The 23100-nt window shown below is 46.2% G+C and overlaps 1 protein-coding gene across 6 annotated transcripts; it reads left to right on the top strand.

Annotated features, from left to right (window-relative positions):
• Positions 1–824: 824 nt before the first annotated feature.
• Positions 825–23072, top strand: Cdk20 (cyclin dependent kinase 20). 6 transcript variants are annotated; one of them, XM_004870090.4, is made up of 9 exons: positions 825–1010; positions 1283–1396; positions 3770–3958; positions 4155–4276; positions 4431–4493; positions 5047–5170; positions 5550–5705; positions 7024–7266; positions 17731–23072. In XM_004870090.4, exons 1-9 carry the CDS (start codon positions 936–938, stop codon positions 17776–17778), a joined length of 1134 nt encoding a protein of 377 aa, XP_004870147.1. In that variant the 5' UTR covers positions 825–935; the 3' UTR covers positions 17779–23072. The 6 variants fall into 6 exon arrangements, with proteins under 6 accessions (XP_004870147.1, XP_004870146.1, XP_004870148.1 ...); XM_004870089.4 differs by having other exon boundaries at positions 7024–7287; XM_004870091.4 differs by lacking the exon at positions 17731–23072 and adding an exon at positions 6681–6874 and having other exon boundaries at positions 7024–7337.
• Positions 23073–23100: the final 28 nt, after the last annotated feature.

Below are 23100 nucleotides of genomic sequence, written 5' to 3'. Positions count from 1 at the left end.
AGGAATTTCACCTGTTTGGTGCTTTTCCTCTTTAAATCATGAATGTGACATCTTAAATACTAGTCCAAAAAGAATTAAGTTTTGGTTAGAGTTTCTGTTTTATAGTAAAGTTTACTTTCTGTGTAGAAATTTCAATGTTTTTCTATGCCAAGTTAGTTACAGAAAAGTTAGCAGATAACAGCATGATTTCGACAGATGGACTGATCATCGTTAATTAAAACGGCACAGTTTTTCCTTCCAACAACATACTCAACATCAGTCAAAAGTCTATATGATTCTCCTCGAGCCGGGCCTGGGACAGGGAGCAGCTTCCACATGGGTCCGGCTTCTCAGGACCTGCGCGGCTGTGCAGCACGTATCTCAGGCTAGCCAACGTGAGCGGCCACAGCTCCTGAAATTACAAGTGTGGCCTTTTTAAAAGCTGTGAGTACTGTAAATGTAACTGAATCTTCCAGGAGGGGAGGCCCAACGGACCCTCTCTGCAAGCCTCTGTGCCAGGCCTGCCTTACCTTCATCACCGGTTCTGGGTACCAGGTAGGAAGTTTTCCCGCCCCTCCTCCTCGCCCGAGGCCCAGCCTTCTCACCCCAGCCCCGCCCTCGTCGGCATGGCCCCACCCTTCTGACGCACGCACGCCGCGGCCTCCGTCATTGCGTAGCGTCCGGGTGGTTTAGGGAGGTTGGAAGAGCGACCATTGCTTTTTCTTTCCTCTTCTCTGGCGAGCTCTTCACGTGTGAAATTAGGCTCACAGCTTCGTGATAGTGGAGGCCTAAGGAAAGGGTCGGACAAGCCCGAATGACAATCCCTGACTGAACGCAGTTTCAGTCCTTCGGGTCACGTGTCTCCAGAGGCCCTGCCTCCCGCAGGCTGCTTTGTTGCTAGGCAACAGCGGTGGCGTCCGAAGCTGCGGGGACCTAGAAAGGGTTCTTGGTTGCAGATGGACCAGTACTGCATTCTGGGCCGCATAGGGGAGGGCGCCCACGGCATCGTCTTCAAGGCTAAGCATGTGGAGGTGAGACCGGGCTGCGCGGGCCGCCTGGGGAGCGGTCTGACCTCTGCCCCACACCTCGTGCTGCCGCCGCAGGACAGCTTTCTGACCTCTTTTGGGCCACCACCCCATCCCACCGCGGTCCCGGATCCGCTATATGCCGCCCTGTAGGATTACGCTCTCGCCAGGAGGGCCTTGATCTCTCCTGACCTGGGGCCCTTTCTCTCTGGTCTCCAGCCCCAGGGAGGGGGAAGGTGGGGAATGCAGTAGGCAGTCTTGAGCTCGCTCTTTCACAGACTGGCGAGATCGTTGCCCTGAAGAAGGTGGCACTGCGGCGACTGGAGGACGGTATCCCCAACCAGGCCCTGCGGGAGATCAAGTCTCTGCAGGAGATTGAGGACAATCAGTATGTGAGTGGGGGCTGGACTGAGCTGGGGTGGGTGAGGGGACCAGCAGGCCTGAGGCATCTCCTTCTGGCCTCTTTCACATGTTCCCTATTCCTCTTGCTTTCCTTTACCGACCCACCATTCAGCAAATCCCTTTGGGGATTTCCTTCCTCACCCAGTGTTCATTTATCTGCCTCCTTTTACTTTATTTTTATCCCTCTTTTGTCCTCATGTTCACTCTCATTTACCTAATTACTTCATTTCTCATTCACTCTGTTTACTCATTTCTTCATGTACTCATCCATCCATTCATTTATTCATGAATTTACTGTTTTTTGTGTTTTGTTTTTTGTTTTCTTTGAACTTACTGTTTTTTATCAAAACATTTATTGATTTTTTTTTCTTTTTTCTTGCCCGGGTTGGAACCCAGGGCCTTGTGCATGCTAGGTAAGCACTCTACCACTGAGTTACACCCCTAGTTCCAGTGATTTTTGACCTACTCCTGTGTTCTGCAGAGGCTCTGTTAAATGCTTTAGGTACATTGTCATCCTAAGTCCTCTTTACCACCCTGCAAGGCAGGTTTTGGGATCTTTGTTTCTCAAGGGATAGAGGTTCTGTTACAGCTCATGGGCCCTCAGCTAGTCAGTGGAATCCTTGCCCTTGAGGAGTCCTGACAGTCTTCCCTTAGAGCTTCCCCTTGAGCTCTACCCTGTGCTTTCTCCCAGCCAGAGCAAGGAAAAACCAGCCCTGACCCATCTTCTGAAAACTCAAGTGTGGTAAGGGAGGCAGGGGGTATTGTGGTGTGTGCCATGACGTGGAAGGTCTGTGGGGACATCTTGCGCCCCCAGCATCATTCTTTATGGTGCTTTCTCCTTTCCATGTCAGAGTACATAATCAGCTCCCTGGAGAGTTGACGAGGTTCTGGCCCCTGTGATTCTCTGGCATATGTTCATTGAAGCATCTTATGAAACTTTATGTGTCATTTTGGTGTTGTATGAAGATGTATTATCTATGTGAGTCTATATATGTCAGATGTGTTGGAAAGTCTGATAGAAAATGGTCCATGGTTGACTGCAGGCAATGAGGTTTTTTTTCTGTATAATTTTGTATATTATCTGTATGCATGTGTTTTGATTTATAAAGTGATTGTGTACTACTAGAAAATTAGAAAAATGGCAATAAGGCATTCAAGTTTTTGAGGAAAATAAAAGGGTTTCCAGGGACTGGGATATATATATAGCTCAGTGGTAGAATGCTTGGTTGGCTTGACTGAAGCCCTGGGCTCAGTCCCCAGTACCATTCACACAGAGACAGAGACACATACAGAGGGCTTCCAGACAGTCCATATGTGAGGTGGCGGAGGGAAATCCATAAGGAGACTGGTAATATGGCCCCAAATCCCATGGGCAACAGGCCTGAAGTTTCCATTTTTAAAACATCCTCCAGATTTTCCTGATCCCTAGTCATTGTTACCAGAAACGGTGACTTATTGTCTCTTCGGTGACCAACACCAATCTAAGCTCTGGGAGAATAGAGCAGACACATCCTTCCCCTAAAAGACATCCCATTCTTGTGTTCCTTTAGCCTCTGTGCCAGCCTCAGGACCTGCACTTGCTGCTCCCCCTGCTCAGAACATTTCAGACTTCCATATAACTGGCTGTGCTCCAAATCTCCCACTGACCTTTCCCTATCTTGTACAATAAACCCTTTTATCACTCACTCAAAATCACATTGCTCACTGGGCATAGTGGCACACACCTGTAATCTCAGCACTCAGAAGGCCAAGCTGGGAGGATCACCACAAATTCAAGGCCAGTCTGGGCTACATAGTAAGTTCAAGACCACACTGAACTACATAGTGAAACCCTGTCTGAAAAATAAATATCTATGTATATTTTTAAAAATCACATTGCCCTGTTGTATATCTATTCCTATACTTGCCAGAACCTGAGCATATCCTCTTTGCTTATTTGTCAATCACTTATCTCCTGTCCGAGATCTCACTGCCCTGTGCAGTCTGGGCCCTCTGACACTGATGGGGTGTGTGTGTGTGCTGTGTCTCCATCTATTCCAGTTCCAGAGATGATTTGATCCTGGTGCCCTTCCCGGGGTGCTGGAATTTAATGACTATGAAGGAAACAGGCCCAATCTGCTTGTTTGTCTCCAGATGATTTTCCAAGATCCAAGAACTGACCTTCTCTTTGAGTGTTAGCAGAGAATCAGAGAGGAGAACTGCCTTGTTTCTGGAAAGCAAAGTAGCATAAGCACCAAGCACAGCCCCTGCATTGCCATCTCTGCCAACCTGGTCCTCTGTTAGGGAGTGGGCTGAGGATCCCTGGGGTTGGAGAAGATATCTGGCAAGGTAAGTCTGGCAACTGACAGGTTGTCTGCCCACAGGTGGTGCAGCTGAAGGCTGTGTTCCCACATGGCATGGGCTTTGTACTAGCCTTTGAATTCATGCTGTCAGACCTGGCTGAAGTGGTGCGCCATGCCCAGAGGCCGCTGGCCCCAGCCCAGGTCAAGAGCTACCTGCAGATGCTGCTCAAGGGTGTGACCTTCTGCCATGCCAACAACATCGTGCACCGGGTCAGTCCCTGCGTGGGCCGGGTGGGCTAGCCCTTGAAGGTGTGGTCACAGGGATCAGGGACTTCAGGTGAGCAGCCAGGGGTATGACACTAGGGGAGCCAGAGCCTAGACTCACTCTGGTGGTCAGCCTGCACCTCCTCACATCCCAGAGTCCTGAGGGGTTTGGTGAGGGACCAATGCTGCCTTCATCTCCCAGGATCTGAAGCCTGCCAACCTGCTCATCAGCGCATCAGGTCAGCTCAAGATAGCTGATTTTGGCCTGGCCCGGATCTTTTCTCCAGATGGCAGCCGCCTCTACACACACCAGGTGGCCACTAGGTAGGGAGGGCTGGATTCCCACCAGCCCCCTCACTGGGGAAGAGATATTTCTGGGCCTTCTGTCTAGACATGGCTTGTGGAGTTGAGGTGGGGCTGAGGTGAACTTCTGGGTCAGACCAGTGGCTTGGCTTTGATCTTTACCATCTTGCTTCAGGTGGTACCGTGCCCCAGAGCTACTGTATGGTGCCCGACAGTATGACCAAAGTGTCGACCTATGGTGAGACTCCCAGGGGTAGGCGAGGATGATGTGGGCCATGTGGGGAGGGGGTCCTCCCTGATGGAATTGACGTGCTTTAATGTATTTTTGAGCTGGGTGAGGGTTAGGGGAAGGTTGTCCCAAGTACGAAGCTTCTTGGCCAGTAGAGGAGGTGGGCTGAAGCTCAAGAGTGTGGACTGTCCAAGCTGGCATGTGCAGGGATCAGACCCAGGAGGACATATGTCTGAGTCAGAGTCAGAATATCATGTCCCTGGGTATGAAGCCTCTGAGCCTTTGTTGGGGAATAGATAGTTTGTTGTATCCAAGGGTATGAGATGTGAGGCTGTTCACGGGTCTTCCCCAGGAAGTGAAGGGCAAGCTTTGCATCCCACAGCAGAAGACTGAGAAGTCTTGGAGCTGTTGGGGGTTTGCATTGTGTTCTTAGGCTGAGAACTTTGGGGGTCTGAACCACCAGACATGAACCTCTGAACACTGGTTGAGGTATCAGAGCTGGTGTAGGTTAGTCCATGTCCTGCGGGTGAGATCCCAGGCTACGATGGTTCTGTATCCACAGGGCTGTGGGCTGCATCATGGGGGAGCTGTTGAATGGGTCCCCTCTTTTCCCGGGCGAGAATGACATTGAACAGCTTTGCTGTGTGCTGCGCATCTTGGGCACCCCCAGCCCTCAAGTCTGGCCGGTTTGTAGGGGCCCTTGGTGGGAAGGGTAGGGGAAGGTGGACTCTAATTCCCACCAGAAAGTAACTGCTTCCTCCTCTGTACCATGTCTCATGGCCCCAGCCCCCCTGGACCAACAGGAACCACCATCCTGGCCCAGCATTGGTTCTCTCCTGCCCTACTGGAGGCAAGAGGGCCTGGTCCTGTCCTCTCCCAGTACACATACACATAGTTTCAGCAAGCTGGGCATGGAGTCAACACCAGAAAGGTTGCAGGTGTTGGAGGGGTGAAAGTGAGGTGTAAGAAGTGAACAAGTACAAGCATGCAAGGCACCGAGAGGCCAGAGGGGAGCAGCAAGGGCACTAACTGCTCCCCTCTGCCTTTCTCCTCTTCCTGCTGTAGGAAATCACAGAGCTGCCAGACTACAAGAAGATCTCCTTTAAGGAGCAGGCACCAGTGCCCCTGGAGGAGGTGCTGCCCGATGCCTCTCCTCAGGCTTTGGACCTGCTGGGCCACTTCCTCCTCTACCCTCCTCACCAGCGCATCGCAGCATCCCAGGTAGGGTGAGAGGCCGTAGGTATTGTCCCTTAAGCACCCCACCTCCACTAAATGGTAGCAGCTCCCAGAAGGAGGGCAGGGCCCAGCACAAAGTTTTAAGGAGTTTGAAAAGCTGTTTGGTGAAGATAGAAGTAGTGAGCAGTGGCCTGGAGGAGAGGGTCCAGGCAGGCTAATTGTCGCTGGAAGGCAGAAAAGGACAGGAAGGACCACAGGAGCAAGGCCTTGTTTCCACAGGGACTTCTCCATCTAGCCTAATGGTCACCCATTCCCTCCTGCACTTGGCACCAGCAGCCAGTGTGTGCAGATGCCCTTGGTTCTCAGTGTCAACAGCTCCTGTGGGCTGGGGCAACTGCTTCTCTCCTGCGTTGCCTCCTAGATCCTGTGTCTCCTCTCATCTCATATCGTCTTACCCACCTGCAGAGAGAGTGACTTTGTCCAGCAGAGCAGGTCATGCCTTTCCTTTGTAGTCCTTTCCATGACTCCTCACTCACCAGAACAGCAAGGATCCTTCTCATGGGCCACAGGTGCTGCAGGCTTGGGCACATTACCTCCTGGCCCTGTATGCTGTTGTTCCCATGCTCACATCTCCTCTCCAGCCCCAGGCCTCCCCTGGGGCCCATGCGCTTCTGGCCTTGAGTGCTGCTCCCCAGGCTGTCTCCTACCCACTCATTAGCCTCTCTTCGAGTCTGCAGTCTCTAACCAGTGTTCCTCTTTCTCTTCTTGCTATCTTGTCCAGCACTGATCATTACAGGACGTACTGTGGGTTGTACCCCTTTATGGCTTAGTATCTCCACCCCCAACCTCTCTTCATCTGTTTTGTTTACCTCTGTGTCCTTGGCCTCTGGAACAGCACTCCAGATGTGTGGTCGCCCAGGAAGGGTTTTCTGAGTCAGCTGAGTGCATGAGTCAGCCCCTCACCCTCTGCCTGAGGCTGGGGACAGGGCACTGACTGCTACCCCTTCTTTGCCACCCCAGGCCCTCCTGCATCAGTACTTCTTCACTGCTCCTTTGCCTGCCCACCCATCAGAGCTGCCGGTTCCCCAGCGCCCAGGTGGACCTGTCCCCAAGTCACACCCAGGGCCTCCCCACATCCATGACTTCCACGTGGACCGGCCTCTGGAGGAGTCCCTGTTGAACCCAGAGCTCATTCGGCCATTCATCCCAGAGGGGTGAGGGACTAGCCCTGGTCCTGCCTGCCCGCCCCCAGGTGCACCTTACATCTTGTTCCTCTGCTTCCTGCCTGACTCAACCTTCAAAAGCTTGTCCAGGGCCACACAGACCCACTCTATACCTAGCCCTGTTCCTTTACTCCCTCGAGGCTGGTCACAGGGAGGCAGAAGGCACACCTCAGCCAAGCCAGTTTGGATGGCCAGCCCAGTGGAGGAGACCCATGGCCTGTGGACTGAGCTGTCGGAAGCAGGGATCTGTGCTGCCAGTCAGGGACCACCATGAAGTGCTGCGCTGCCTCCTGCCCCTTCTCAAGGGACATTTGTGTCAGAACCATCTGGAGGAAGTGTGGAGGGGAAGACGTCTACATGATGGAAACTCCCGTGGGAAGCAGGTTTGGTTTAGTTTGTACTCGGTGAGTCTTCTGGTTCCCTATTTGAGGTTTTTATAAAAGCCTCAAGTGGCTCTGTGTGTGTCTCCTCTTCCATTCCTAAAAGGAAAATGCAGAGGTGCCATTGTCTCATGGCCCTCAGTGGTGGTCACAGCCACTTTTGCCCTGAGGATTTCCTGAGTCCTTTGCATGACTGAGTGCTCATTTGGAAGGGAGATGGACAGGGATGGGCAGGCTAAGGACTCAGCAGCAGAACAGTTAGCAGTGTCCACTCTGCAAGTGAAGGTGAGCCAAAAGCAGCCATGCAAATAAGGAAACTGGTCTACCTGGAAGTCGCTTAACTCAGTATAATCCTAACTGACAACATTTATTCTTATTTCATGATAGTTAGATGATGCTGAAAAATACATGGAAATGCAAGGGACCAAGAGGAGGAAGCAGAAGCGGAATTGGTAGAAAGACTTGACTACCAGATGCTGAGTTGTCCTGCAAGCTTACATAATGACTAAGACAGTGCTGCTGGTTCAGGGTTAGATCAGCCTGGAGAAGCTTAATCTTAGTGGTTCTTTTTTCTCAAAATGTTTGTTTTAGACTTCATGTGCATAAATTTATGAGCATTGAGGAAATGGAAGTGACTAACAGTGCTGTAGCCATTGGCCACTGAGCACTTAGTGGGAAGAGAAGACAACTAAAAGCCCAGTTGCTTTCAGGAAAGTCTGATGTTTTCATGTGGCCCCTTGTAGGAGACCAATTAATGAGGATTGAGGCCTAATTGACCTTCTCTTTGAGTACAGAGGAGAAAAACAAGCTGTGCCTCCTTTGCCAAATACTAATACATTGCAAGTCCTAGAGAAGAGTATACAGCTGAGCTCTGGTTGTTTACCTGTTATATGCTATAGATAACAGCAAGCAGGTGAATCTTCTGTTACCCTGATTGCTTCCTCCCTTGTTTAAGTGAATAAAAGCAAGGTGAGCCAACGGTTCAGGGTTCCTGTCCACTACAGGCAGAGATCCCCCCTGGTCCCCTCATTCCAAATTAACTCTGTCTTTCGTTCTCATTTGTCCTCTGGTCAGGAGCAAACCCATAGTCTGGCCTCCTACAGCGTCTTGTTTTTAACCCAGCCACATCTTCTGCAGACGCTTATGTTCCTGTCAAGCTCAGTTCATTTCTCATAGCTCTCAAATCTGCACAGATGGGAGTGTCTGCCTGATCTTGATATGTTTGGAAAGAGTTTAAGATACAGTTGGACAGCCAAGTGTGGTGGCTGCAAGTTCAAGCTCAATCTGGGTAACTTAGTGACTTAGCTGATATTAAGCCTCAAAATAAAAAAATAGAAAGGGGCTGGAAGCATAAATAGCCCCACTATACCAAGACAGTTGGAAGGCAGGCAATTTCACCAAGAAGGTGAACGAGATTGACCTAATGGTTGTATTTTGCCAAAAATAAATCCAGAGTTGAGAAAGTATTAGAAAAGACTATTGCAATAATGAGAACACTCTGACCTCAGGATCCACAACCATCTCAGAATCAAGTGGAAAAGGGCATTGCTTTCATGGAGGGATGAGCAGGGTGGGCAGAAAGTTTCAGAGAGGGCAGCAAGCATCGGGGTGAGCAGACAGCATAATTGCAATGGACTTACGGGAATGTTTATTTGGTATTCAGATTCTTGGAATGAGAACCTAAGGGAGCAGGTCCACCTCTCACTGCTTGTCCAAGCTTAAGCATGTGCCGAAGCTTAGGGGCCTAAGGCAGGGTGAGAACCCTGACTGAAGTTCGGTCAAGTCAAGTCAGTGAGTAATTAATTACAGGCTATCAGGCATTTGTGAACATTTGGCCATGGTAGGAAACAAAAGCAAATAATTCAAGGTACATATTCTTAGGCATGAAAAATAATATAGTGACCACATACTGGCCATAAGAAGTCTCAACAAATTTCAAAGGATCAAAATAATACAAAGTATTTTTTACTATAATGTAATTAAGCTAGAAACTAGTAAGAACATCATAATAAATTCCTATATGCTTGAAAATTAAGAAATACACTTATAAAATAAAGAATAGAAGGGCTAGGGATTTAGCTCAGTGGTTCTACCACCTGCCTCGCAAGTGCAAGATCCTGAGTTTGATCCCCGATACCCCCCCAAAAAATAAAAAATAGAAGTGTGGTAGTGCTCTTTCTGCACCAAATCAAGTTCCACTGCTTCTGGAGCCTATGTCAGTGCACCGGAGGGCTCTGTGAGTGAAAGACTATACAGCCCTGACAGCTGTGGGGTGGAGCAGACCCCCATCTGGCCTCTAAAATCTAAATAAAATTGGGTCACTCTGGAGAGAAAAAAAACTTGCAACAGAGAATTACATTATTTTAAAACATATTTCCTGGCCAGGCATTGGTGGAGCACTCTTGTAATCCCAGCACTTTCGGAGACTGAGACAGGAGGATTACAAATTCGACCCCAACCTGGGAAATTTAGCAAAGTTAACAAGACTCAAAAAATGAAAAACAGGCTGAGGATGAGAATGTAGTTCAGGGTGAAGGTGCTGGGTCCAATGACCAGTAATGAAAAAAACAAAAAAACTTGTTTTGACCTTCAAACTGAATGCTACCCTGAACCTCATTCTGATACTGACTCTGACATTCTATTTTCTTTCGGTTGTGTTGGTAATTTTTTGGAGTACAGTAAGTTAGAGTACATTGATTGGGGTTTGTACAGATAACATAAAACCCCAAGCCTTTCATAATAATAGATTTGATTCAAAATAAATATTTTAAAATTACAACACTAATGAGTTAGTAATTTTGCAAATAGTTTGTAAGAGATTTGGGATTAATAATATTCATTTTCTCCACAAAATAAATAGTTCACTTTATTCCCTTTAAGCTTGAGGAAGAAAGCCCAACAAAAATAAAATCATACCTGTGGCACTATGAAATTACTACTTTTAGTGAGAGAAATACCAAGATTAGGACATATAAAAGTATCTGAGGAGAATTATGTGTTACTGAATTTATTCTAGAACCTGGGAGTTTAAGGAAAGAACATTGATAATTTTAAGAAAAACTTGTAGGTGGAAAAGTTTTTCCAAATCCAACTGGCCATTGCAAATATGTTGGCAATAGGACCAGCTGGCTGTACTCCTTGTTTACCCTAAAGAGGTTTTCCTGTCAGTGAGGGTAATACCACTTCTCTTCACTTGGAAGGAAAGGCCCTGTCTTGAGAATCTCTGCACTTTCCTGTGGGTGGGGTCTCAGTGCTTCTGTGCACATTTCAGTCCCACACTGGTATAGGTAGCAGGCATCAGTTTCTTATAAACAAGGAATGCAAGAGCAGTGGGGAAGACGGTCTGTAGCAGTTTAGCTTCAGGGTCTTTGTAGAAGGCCATTATTCCAAAAAGTGTATTCACTGGTGAAGAATGGAACATTCTGAAGACTTCCCCAGGGTTTAGTCTGTAACATACAAAACTCAGAATTGACTAGTCAATTCTGCATGGATAGGTGTGACAGAGCCAGCGGTCACTAGATGAACAGTACCCAAGGAGAGGGGTGAGGATTAAGAAAAGAACACAAATTCGGGAGAAAAGAAAAGGAGAGGAGAGGGAGAGCCTTCTCCTTCCCACTTTATTGAGCCTTTTATATATCCTCTTTCATCACCCACAGCCTCCCTCCCCTCCTCCCCTCGTGACCAGGTGACTAATTATTTTTACAGGGAAAAGGTCAATTATATTTTTACAATTCCGGGAATGTTACTTTCTTGTCCAGCAGTCATTATGTTCTTATGTGACTCAAGAATCTCAAAAGGCTCAGGGTTGTTTCAACCCTTCGCTCTCCACATCTCTCCCTTTTTTATTAGACGACTGTGCCTGTCTTAGGTGAGATCTCAGGACAAAATCCCACCTTACCCGTCAATGGGAAGAGAACCTTCCCTGTCTTAGGTTGGTAAGGGATTCTCCTGGTCTCAAACCCGTCATTGACTAACCGGCCTCTTACTTAGAGGTGAACAATTTTTGATAATGTAATCGAACAGCCAGTGTTAAGAACATGGATCGAACATACTGGCTGAATATGATGAAAAAAAGAAACATAAGCAGAAGTCCGCCTGCCAGTAGTCCAAGGCCTGTCAGTATCTGTTTGGCAGAGAATGAGGAAGGCACCAATGTTTTTAAATGATCATAAAGAGACTGTGCCACCTGTGCAGGTGACAGACTTATTCCTCCCGCTTGTTGAATGCTCAATATCTGCTGATGGAGCTTTAATAGGTCGGAGGTTTCATTGCCATGTGACCATGCCCCTTTTAGATAGTCCTGGACCATCTGCCAGTTATAATCTGTCATATTATAAGCTAGTGAAGAGACACAGATCCAACGATATTCTGCGTGGCACTGTAAACGGTTTCTATGTTTGAGAGCCTCAAGGGAGCGTCCCAAGTATATCACCGTGTCAAAAAGAGCATTCAACTTATCTTCCATTTTTACATCAATATCTTCCTGCAACTCTAAGGCTTGTGATACATTCATCGAAAGATTATCTACAAAAGCTGCTGTCTGCACAAACTGGGATAAAGCAACCGCAGCAGTAGATAAGCTAATCAAAAATGCTATAAAGGTAACAATTCTAGCTACAGTCATGCCGGCCACCCTTTTTTCTCTTTTCAGTAAACCATTTAGACTCTCTAATATTTGAAGTCCTCTTTCTGCATACCATGGTTCTGAAAGATTAACTGGCAACATTACAAAAGAGGGCTGATGAATTATGAAAACATTTTGATACCTGAATTTCACACAATTTGACAACGTACAATTATCACATGTTACATTAAATTGACGAGTTCCATTTTTATTAATTAACCTCAAAACCTCCCAATAACAGTAAGTAGGGCTGGGGCACACAAGCCGTAATATTTCCCTCCAACCCGGAGTCTGGTCCCACACCAACCCTTTTTATTCCTCCCATAGCAACCATAAGTTTCCATATGATGGGCTGAAAAGGGCCAGAAGGCACTCACCAAAGTCCCACAGTCAACTGCTGTTCTGTGTTCGCCCCACCTTGACAATTGTCCAATTGGGCACTCCAATCCTGTAGCACTTCTTGTTGATCAGTGAAGTTATAGATGGCTGGCTGGTCCACTCTACATCTGGCCCATGGTATGGTCACCTAGTCATTGTGACCATTGCCGTGAGGAGGAGGAGAATCTGCTGAAGAGACATCTGCCTGACGCATGAGCTGTTGCGGTAACCATCGCGCATTGTCTTCATTCTGTGGAAAAACACAGACATGCCCTCGTCCCCAGATTAGTACAGGACCAGGACCATTCCATCGGCCCGTGAGGGGGTCTTTCCATTTTACTTGTGCATAGGATGTTTTTTTGCTTGGATGCCATAATCGATCAGCAGGTGTTAATTTCTGTGCATCCAAAGTAAGAAAATTTAAAATGAAAAGGGTATGGTTTAGAAGATTCTGAGGAGACAAGGGGTATAACTCCCCCTTTTTTATTTTCTGAAACTGACGTTTAAGGGTATTATGAGCTCGTTCAACAATCCCCTGCCCCTGGGGATTATAGGGTATGCCAGTTTTATGCGAAATTTGTAGACACATGCAGAATTGAGAAAACTGTTTACTGGTATATCCAGAGCCATTATCTGTTTTAATAATTTGGGGTAGACCGATCACGGAAAAACAGCGTAAACAATGGGAAATAACATGTCTTGTAGTTTCACCTGTAAGAGCGGTAGCCACAATGAAGCCTGAAAAAGTATCAATGCTGACATGAACATATTTCTGTTTTCCAAACTCAGAAATATGAGTGACGTCCATCTGCCATAATTGATTAGGTTTAAGACCTTGGGGATTAACTCCATAATGGGGGACAGTAGAGGAAAGTGGACAATGAGCACACTGTTTGACAATTTGCCTAGCAGCCTCATGCGTAAGGCCGAATTGGTAGCGGAGGCTACGACTATTTTGATGATGAATAGCATGATGCTGTTGTGCCAATTGCAGTTGTGCAGGGGTGACAATTTTGGTGGCCTGATCCGACAATTCCCCGCTGATATAGCACCAGGGAGATTAGAATGAGCGCGTACATGACCAATATAGCATGGCTCCGTACTAGAACGTAAAAATCATTGAATCTGTGCAAAGAGATTGGATGGGGGTGGCGGCAGAAGCAATAAAAGACACCGTCTCCAATAAAGGAATGGCCTTTGCAATATATTGGCTATCCGTATATAGATTAAAAGATTCATTATGAAAGAGATCAAAAACTACGGCAACGGCTCGAAGCTCTATCACTTGTGCGGAAGAGGGAGTGAAAGAAAAAGTATGATCATTGTCTCCCACAACATACACTGCACGTCCGTTGGATGAACCATCAGTGAAAATAGACTTAGCTTGAGGGATGGGAGAGTGACGAATAATTTTTGGGAAAACGAATGAATGTTAGCAAATTGAAGTAATTTATCTGGAGGGAGGTGATTACCAATAGAACCTTTAAAGTGGGCAAAGGCAAGGGCCCAAGAATCAACATTATGAAAAAGCCAATCAATCTGTTGTTGTGTAAAAGGGACCTGTATTAAAGAAGGCTCAACACCAAAATATTTACGTGATTCCTCGCCTATGAGCTGTACAAGCTGGGCTACAGATTCATAGTAAGGAGATAAAAGTTTAGCAGGGGAAACAGGCAAATGTAAGCAAAGGAGTGGGCCATCCTGCCAAAGAACAGCAGTAGGCATATGCTGCGTGGCCAAAACATAAGCAGCCCAAGGGCGGCTATAATCAAAATAGTGGACAGTCCAGTCTTGAATAGCTGACTCAACCTTATGGAGAGCTTTTCTGGCCTGTTCAGAGAGTTGTCGAGGTGAAGAGGGGTCGGGATCCCCTTTCAAAACATCAAAAAGGGGTTTCAAATCTCCCATGGACAGTTTTAGATATGGACGCAGCCAATTTATATCTCCCAACAATTTTTGATAATCATTTAAAGTGCGTAAAGCATCTTTTCTTAATTGAAATTTTTGAGGATGGATGACCTTAGGGTATAAGATAGGAGAAAGGAGGTCGAGTTTGGATTTTTTCAGGGGCCACAACTAATCCATTTTTTACCAAGGCCTGGCGTAGATCTGCAAACGCGCATAGTAAAAGGGGTTCATTACTAGAGGCTAAAAGGATGTCATCCATATAATGGACCAAATATAATGATGGGTAATCTGTCCTATCTGAATTGCCCGAGCTACAAACTTTTGACACAAGGTGGGGCTATTGGCCATACCCTGTGGCAAGACCTTCCACTGAAAGCATTGCATGGGTCTTTTAAAATTTACTGAGGGTACACTGAAAGCAAAATGTCTACAATCTTGTGGGGCAAGAGGAATTGTATAAAAGCAATCTTTCAAATCTACAATTATCTTGAAAGTTTGTGCTGGGACAGCTGACAGTATCGGAAGCCCGGGCTGTAGGGGCCCCATAATTTCCATGGTTTTGTTAATCGCCCTCAAAGCCTGTAAAAGTCGCCACTTTCCTGATTTTTTCTTAATTACGAAAATAGAATTCCCTGGGGAATTAGAAGATTCAATATGTCCAGCACAGAGCTGTTCCTGTACCAACTGCTCTGCAACGAGAATTTTTTCTTGGGTTAAGGGCCATTGATCCACCCACACAGGGTCATTAGTTTTCCATGTGATGGGATCTGCGTGGGGCACAGGGAGGTCAATAGCCCCCATCAAAAATATCCTATCCCTGTTTTATCTAATTTTTGTTCAATCTCCAAAGGGGAAGAGGGGCCCTGATTGTGTGCTCCAAGTCCTTGATAAGGGAGTAAACCTTGGTCAAATAATTGTTGCATAACTTGTGGGTTAGATGAATGTAAATAAACTCCCATATCTTTCATCACATCCCTTCCCCACAAATTTATAGGCAATCCAGGGATGATAAATGGGCGGAAATGTCCTTGATGGCCCTCATGATCCTGCCATAGTAAAAGATCATTGCTCTGTTCGGTACTTTTATTCTGCCCAATCCCTTGTAGGTGCGTCATAGTGGCTTGTTTGGGCCATTTAGCCAGCCACTGTTCAGCAGTTAATACTGAAACATCAGCACCAGTATCAAGAAGACCTGAAAAGAGTTTTCCCGTTGATTTTTAAATGAATCTCAGGTCGATGGGCTCCTATAGGCTGTACCCAGTAGGCATCTGAAGAGCCGAATCCCTTTTGGCCTCTATGAGTGTTTTTAACTTTTCCTTCCTTTTTTACTAAAGGTATCAAAAGCAACTGAGCTATGCGCTGTCCAGCTGGTATAGTAGATATAGTATCAGGAGAATGGACCATAATTTTGATTTCTCCTTCATAATCCTGATCTATGACTCCAGGGGCGATGAAAGTTCCCTTAATGGTCGTGCTGCTTCGACCCAGGAGTAAACCTAGGGTGCCTTCAGGTAGGGGCCCATAGACCCCCGTGGGGAGGGCCTGGACCCCCATCTCAGGAGTTAGTACTGTGAAGGCGGTGGAACTGAGGTCCAGTCCTGTGCTGCCTGGGGTGGCTCTAAAGAGGTCTTGAATGGATTGTTTTGTTGAGGAATGAAGGACTGGAGTGCCCCATAACATTGTTTCAGGGCCTGGGGCCAGCCCCGCCTGGAGTTTTCCTGCTCCAGTGCATTATCCAAATGATCCCTTTTTGATTTACATTCATTTGCCCAATGATTCCCTCTTTTACATTTTGGGCATAATCCTGGCTCTCTCGGGGAGGATGATGCAGTTTTTATTGGGGCCTTTCTCTCTGGGCATTGTTTAACTCTATGTCCAATCTTTCCACACCCGTAACAGCTTCCTGGGGGTCCAGCAACTCGCGTCTGAGACCCTTTACGCACTTGTTGAAAAAGAACCTCTCTTACGGTCTTTCCTTGCAAAGCCGCAGCCATGGCCAGCCCTTGAGTATAGGCAGGTCCAATGTCCGCACATAACCTTATATAATCACCCAGGTCCCCCTTTTTTCTGAAAGGGCGGATAGCAGCTTGGCAGGGGGAGTTAGCATTCTCATAAGCTAGCTGTTTAACCAGCAATAATCCAGCATCAGCATCTCCTAGCAGACGTGAAGCAGTCTGTAAAAGACGGGCAACAAATTCCTGAAAAGGCCTGTCGGGACCTTGCCTGGTCTTAGAGAGGTCCTCAGAAGCTCGTCCTGTCATGGGCAGCTTTTGCCAGGCTCGTTTTACCGCTGTATTAATTTGGGCATATGCTCCCCCAGGAAACAACAATTGATTTGCTATATCAGCATACTGTCCCTCCCCTGCTAACATATCATAAGTAATGTTATTACTGGTGGCACGGTTGAGTTCAGCCGTTTTTTGGCATTGTTCCATGAACTCTGTTTTCCACAATAGATAATCTCCACCAGAAAGGCAGGCTTTAGCTATTTGTTTCCAATCCCCAGGGGGCAGAGCATCCGAGCTTAAAGACTCGAGCATGGCCTGAGTAAAAGGGGCCGTAGGGCCATACTGAGCACAAGCAACTTTTAGCTCCTTAAGTTGTTTAAAAGGAAGAGGTCTATGAACACGGACCATTTGCCCTTGTTGATCTGGTTCCTCAAAAACAGGACAGACCATTTGGAACCCAGCCAGATCCTCCCCTCTCTCGGCGGCCGCCAGTAAAGTAGCTTGCAGGGCCGAGAGAGGGCAGAGCGCTGGGGATGAGAGTCGTGGGACTGGAGGGGAATCTAACTGAAGGTCGGGGCGGGCAACCTCAGGAAAAGGGTCGAGCCCTGCCAGAATGCTGGGCCGAAGTGGCTGTTCCTTCAGCAGTGCTTGTTCTTTTTGTTTCCATTTCCAATTAAACCATAACATATCTAAAGGATTTGAGGGATATATATTTTCAGATTCATCCTTTTTATCTTTTACTTTCATTTTTTCAGTAAGAGCTATTAAAGAGAAGGGAGGCCATTCCTCATTATTATACTTAGCCGCCTCCTCCTCCAGATCCATGGCATCAGAGGGGTTGAGGGGTTCATCTAAACCTTCCACAAGGGGGGGGGCTGAAGAAGAAGGGCACTCAGTTTTTCTATCTATGCACGGGATGTCCTCCGGACTAGAGGCAACCACATCTCCTTGTGAGTTACCCATTGAAGACCCCTGACGAGGATCCAAGCTCTCCTTGATAAGACCCCAAAGACTAAACACATCAACAGGAAATTTGGAAGGCCCTTCTTGATCATAATAATCTTGTAACTGTTTTCCTACTTTAGTCCAAAGTTCCAAATCAATTGATCCCTCTTTGGGGAACCATGGGCAGACTTTCTCTACAAATTCCAAAAAGTGACACAGTTGCTGTTGCCCAACCTTAGCTCCCCGATTACAGAGCATCTTTTTAAATATCTGAGCGAACAGCATCCGACTATTAGTAGTCCCCATATTTTATATCGCTGCTCCATACTTACTTGTCCGAGCTCACAATCCAGTGGCGTCCTTCACCTTGTCCTCCGTTCTCAGGTCCCTGTTCGGGCGCCACTCGTGACGGAGCCAGCCATCACTAGATGAACAGTACCCGAGGAGAGGGATGAGGATTAAGAAAAACAACACAAATTCGGGAGAAAAGAAAAGGAGAAGAGAGGGAGAGCCTTCTCCTTCCCACTTTATATATCCTCTTTCATCACCCACAGCCTCCCTCCCCTCCTCCCCTCGTGACCAGGTGACTAATTATTTTTACAGGGAAAAGGTCAATTATATTTTTACAATTCCGGGAATGTTACTTTCTTGTCCAACAGTCATTATGTTCTTATCTGACTCAAGAATCTCAAAAGGCTATCCTGGCTCATTATGTTCTTATCTGACTCAAGAATCTCAAAAGGCTCAGGGTTGTTTCAACCCTTAGCTCTACACATAGGTGGCTATGGTAACGGTTGCTTTGGCTACTACACTAGTGAGGAACACATCCAAAGAAGAAAAGTGTTAATGCTTTTGTAGTTGGTCGGTACAATGTCTTCATTCCAAAATTTTGCCTCTTGTAGCTTCAGTCTGGTGTTTACGGCCCAGAATGGAATTCATATTCACCACTTCCAACAAATACCCAACTACCAGATGTTTTTTAATAGTACATGTTGACCTTTGACCCAGACTGTTGAGACTATTAAAAGTGTAGAAATAGACAAAATTGGAGCAGCAGAACCTGGAAATAACTGGAGACCACCCTTAGTATGGTACCAGGAGGCCTTCTTATTTAATGATCTCCAGGAACTCTTATGTTTATAGTTTTGGGTTTTCCTTTCCATCAATGTGAAGTTAAAGTCCAGCTGTATCTGAGGAAAAAAACAATTACTGCAGTCACACTTCCCACCACTCTGGCCACAGCATGGACCAGGGTTTTGTAGGCCAGTACAGAGGCTATTAGTGTGGCTTTCCTCAAACTAGCTATGCTTTTCTCACCATTTTGACATTCTAACTAAATTTCTTACTGCCCCTAGCCTATCCTAATCTTTAACTTGGGCTTGAACCTGACCTTGACCATGAACATGACCTACCTTCTGACCCATCCACACCATGACCGACACTCACTTTGAACTTGAATTAACCCTAACGCACAAACTGCCTTGTCCTGAAACATTGTTTTGATCCCAGCCCTGATGTTGAAAATCATACCCTCACTCTCATCTTGATCTTTAAGCTGAGCCTGAATTAATGACCCTCAGATTAATTCTGAACTTGAACCTTACTCTGTTCTTAAAAATAAACCTTAGCCTAAAAATGATCATATTTGCACTCCCTGAATTTGAACTTGACAAGAACCCTGACCATCACTCTGAAATTCAACCTTGTAATGACCTTGACCTTCACTTTGAACTTTACTCTTACAGATTACGTGATTGGCAACCTGATTCTGTTCTGGAACTAGACTTGGGAACTGACAATATTTACTGAATTTCATGTGGCACTGACACCAATCCAGATACTGAGCCACCCTGTCCACTGACCTTTAACCAACCCTATCCAGAAGACCCTAAACCTAATCCCACCCTAACTTTAAACATGATCCTCACTTTGATCTTCAGACTTAAGCTAAACCTGATACTCAACCTGACACAACTTTAACGTGAACTTCTCTGATCCTGACCTTGGCGACCTCAAACTTGATCTAACCCTGACCTATACCCTCACCTTCATTCATTGCTTTGCCAGAATCTGACACATTACCTTGACCTTAACCACATGACCTTGAATTTAACCTTGAATTTGAGCAAAATCCTGAAAGTGGGTCTCATACTGACTTCTCACCCAGATCATGATTCCATTCTCGTCTCACTTGACCTGGAATTTAATCTCATCCATGAAATTGTCCATGACCCTGACACTGACTCATCTTTCCCTGATGCTTACCATGACTCTGACCATAACTGACTTTCACACTCACTGTGACCTTGCCCCTCACAGTGAAACATATCTCACACTGATCATGACTCTGAACCCTCAGGACATTATCTTCAATGGGACATTCACCCTTAGTCTAACTTTAACCCTCAACCTTACTCTGTCCCTAGACTGAATCCTCAGCTTGACAATGACTATCATCCACTCTGACCTTGAACTTGACTGAATTGTACACATACACTGAAACTAATCTGTACTTTGATCCTGGGTATGACCCTGATCCTAATGCCAAACTTCACTCAGAACTCAACTTCATTCAGACCTTAAGCCTGACAGATTAATGCTAACGCCAGCATGACCTCAAAATTGAATCTGACATTCATCTGACACTTGACTGTTTCTGCCTGTGATCCTCGACACTGACCCTGACCATGGCCACTTCCTCACCCTAATCTTTTACTAGGCCTTCACCTTTAAACACCTTAATCTCATCAATACCTTGAACTTGGCTTCTCATCTGGAGGCTGATCATTATTCTAATCCTGATCCATCTTCACATTGAGCTCAGCCTGCAACTTGCTCTTGAACATAAATCAGACATTAACTGTTATGCTAACTTTGACCTTGACCTATAGTGATAGACAAAATAATATCACCCCCAAATACATCCATGTGCTAAACCATGAATATGTTGCCTTATAAGGTCCTGTGGTCTGCATATGGTTTGTGTGTCCCTCAGAGCTTCATGTGCTAGAAGCTTGATCCCCAGTCTGACCATTTTCAGGAGGTGAAATCTTTTAAGAAGTGGGGCCTATGGAAGGTGGTTAGGTGACTGGAAGTGCAATCCTCAGGAGGGATTACTGTAGTTCTTATGGGATCCCTCTTAGTTCCTATGAGAACAAGAAAAGAGGAAGCCTGGCCTCTGAATCCCTCTGCTTACTGTCTTGCTGTGTGATCTCTCCTGTTCTCACCATGATGTCATCCACTATGAGCTCCAGAAGACAAACACATGGTACCACCCATCTTGGACTTTCAGCCTCCAAAACTGTGAAAAACAGACTTCTCTCTTTTTTTCTAAATACCCATTTGAAGGAATTTTGTTACAGTAAGAGAAAATGGACTGATACCCCTGGCAAAAAGGAGTTCATAGAGTGGTAAAGGGTACTGACTGAGATGGAAGAGTATCCTGGACTATGCAAGTGGGCCTCATCTAATCACATGCAGAGAGCTTTTCTTGACTGTTTTCAGAGATGAAGATGGCTTGGAAGATGGAATTAGAGGCTCATAAACCAGGAAATTCAGGTGGCCTCTAGGCCCTGGGAAGGGCTCTCTACTGACAGCAAGGAAATGGAAACCTCATTATTTTTTTTTTCATGGCCATGGCACCTGTGTCCTTTTATTTTTTTTATTTTGTATTAATAAATTTTATTTTAGCCCATTCCTCCCTCAAACCCACTCCCCTCCCTATGTACAAAAGCTTTGTTTACATTTGGAAACCTCACTCTTAAATCCAAAAGAAACTGAATTGTGCCAACAACCATAATGAGCAAGGAAATAAATTCTTTCCTAGAGCATAGAGTAAGAAATGCAGCCCAAGTAATACCTTGATTTGGGCCCAGTGAGATTCAAACCAGACTTCTGATCAACAATATGAGATCATAATTGTGTGTTGTTTTAAACCACTAAATTTGCTGGGTGTGGTGGCACACACCTGTGATCCCAGCACTTGGGCTGAGGCCAGAGGATTGCTGTAAGTTCAAGGCCAGCCTGTGCTACATAGTGAATTCAGGGCCAGCCTGAAGTACATAGCAAGAACTTGTCTTAAAAAAAAAAAAAAAGACACTGGGCTGGGGATTTAGCTCAGCAGTTTCGCTGCCTGCTGTGCAAGTGCAAAGACCCCAGTTCAATCCCCAGTACCAAAAAATAAAAATAAAAAAAAGCCACTAACTTTGTGTGATTTGTTAGGGCAGCAATAGAAGTATACCTCTCCACTCCCCTGCCCTGTGATAGGGATTGAATCTAGGACCTTCACACTGAGCGACAGCCCTTTTTTCATTTTTTTTCTTTTGAGACAGTGTCTTGCTAAGTGCTCCAGCAGAAGCCGTGGTAGCAACAAGCCTCCTCTTTATCCCAGTATCACACACTAGATCCAGCCATCTCGGAAAAGCCCCATCATATGACCATATGAGGCTTTAGGGGAACATCTAGATACAAGCCATAACTCTAACCTATCCCTGAACTTTACCTTGGCCATGAACTGAACTTAACTTTCACCCTGTCACTAACCCTGACCAGGAGTCTATTCTGATCATTACTCCTTATTTATCTTGACTTTAACTTGATCTTGAAATTAATGGTGGCCCCAAAACTTCTTTCACACTGACTTGAACATGATTCTGACAATGACCATGGTCCTGAACTCTTCCCTCACCTGCCACAGATTTTGCCTTGGATCAGATACTCACCCTTATACTCACCCTTACTCGGAACCTGATCCTCATCATTCTGTCCCTGAACATTCCCTCATCCTGACAATGACCCTCAACCCATGAATTTGATACTTCACTTGAACTTCACTCTTACACTAGATCTGGGGTGATGTCCAGGGTCAGTGTCAAGGCCAGAATAAGTGAGCCATTGTAAGGGTGAAAGCCAGTCCCACGGTCAGAGGCTAAGAGTGAATGTGAACTAAAGTGAAGGCTGGACCTGAGATGAGGGCAAGGTCAGATTCTTGTCCAAGGCGACCGTGGGCACCAGAGACAGGGCAAAGGTAAGAGACAGGGTCGCGTACAGGTCAAGGCAAAGGGCAAGGCCAGGCTGACTGTAGAAGCTCCAGACATAAATTACGTGCAGGACAGTAGTGTGGAAAACACCTTAAAATAAGATGGAATTGTATAACCCTAAGTGTGCTGTAACCCTAAAGTGTGCTGTGACTTTAAGAGTGCTGTGAGTGATATGTAACCATAGTAACCATAAGATATAGAAGTAGAACCTTAAGCAGTGTGGAATCGATAAGGATGCACCCCGAACTGGACAGGGCGTGGTCCAAAGTGGACAATGTGATAAGTCTGAACCAATACCACAAACGCCCAGTTAGAATAGTATAAAAGGAGCTGAAGACCTAAAGCAAGTCGACGATCCGTCCCACCGACCAGTCTACTAGTCAGTCTGTTGATCTGACTACCGACTGGGACACCTGCACCTGATCCCGCTGGAAGGAGCATCGCCGCCGACCAGACGAGACCAGAGGACGAGGCCAGCGGAGAGACGGACAGCCTAGCGCCGACTGGACGCCCTTCGTCTACGGATCGGACCCCCTGACCCGACGGGAGGAAACGTCGCGCTCCCATAAGAACTTGCACAGTACAGGTACAAGGACGTGGTAATTGGCAGACTTAATATTGTCTTGTTTGATGTCGTGTGATAATTGCATAGAAGTGAATTATAATGATATAAGTGTGTGAAACTGCCATCCGAGTTCGAGTCTTCTTTACTCGC

The sequence above is a fragment of the Heterocephalus glaber genome, unplaced genomic scaffold (assembly GCF_053883595.1).
Source record: "Heterocephalus glaber isolate CG9 unplaced genomic scaffold, H.glaber_assembly_v1.0 deba00001481, whole genome shotgun sequence".
NCBI lineage: Eukaryota > Metazoa > Chordata > Mammalia > Rodentia > Bathyergidae > Heterocephalus > Heterocephalus glaber.
This window is presented reverse-complemented; position numbering and strand designations above follow the sequence as displayed.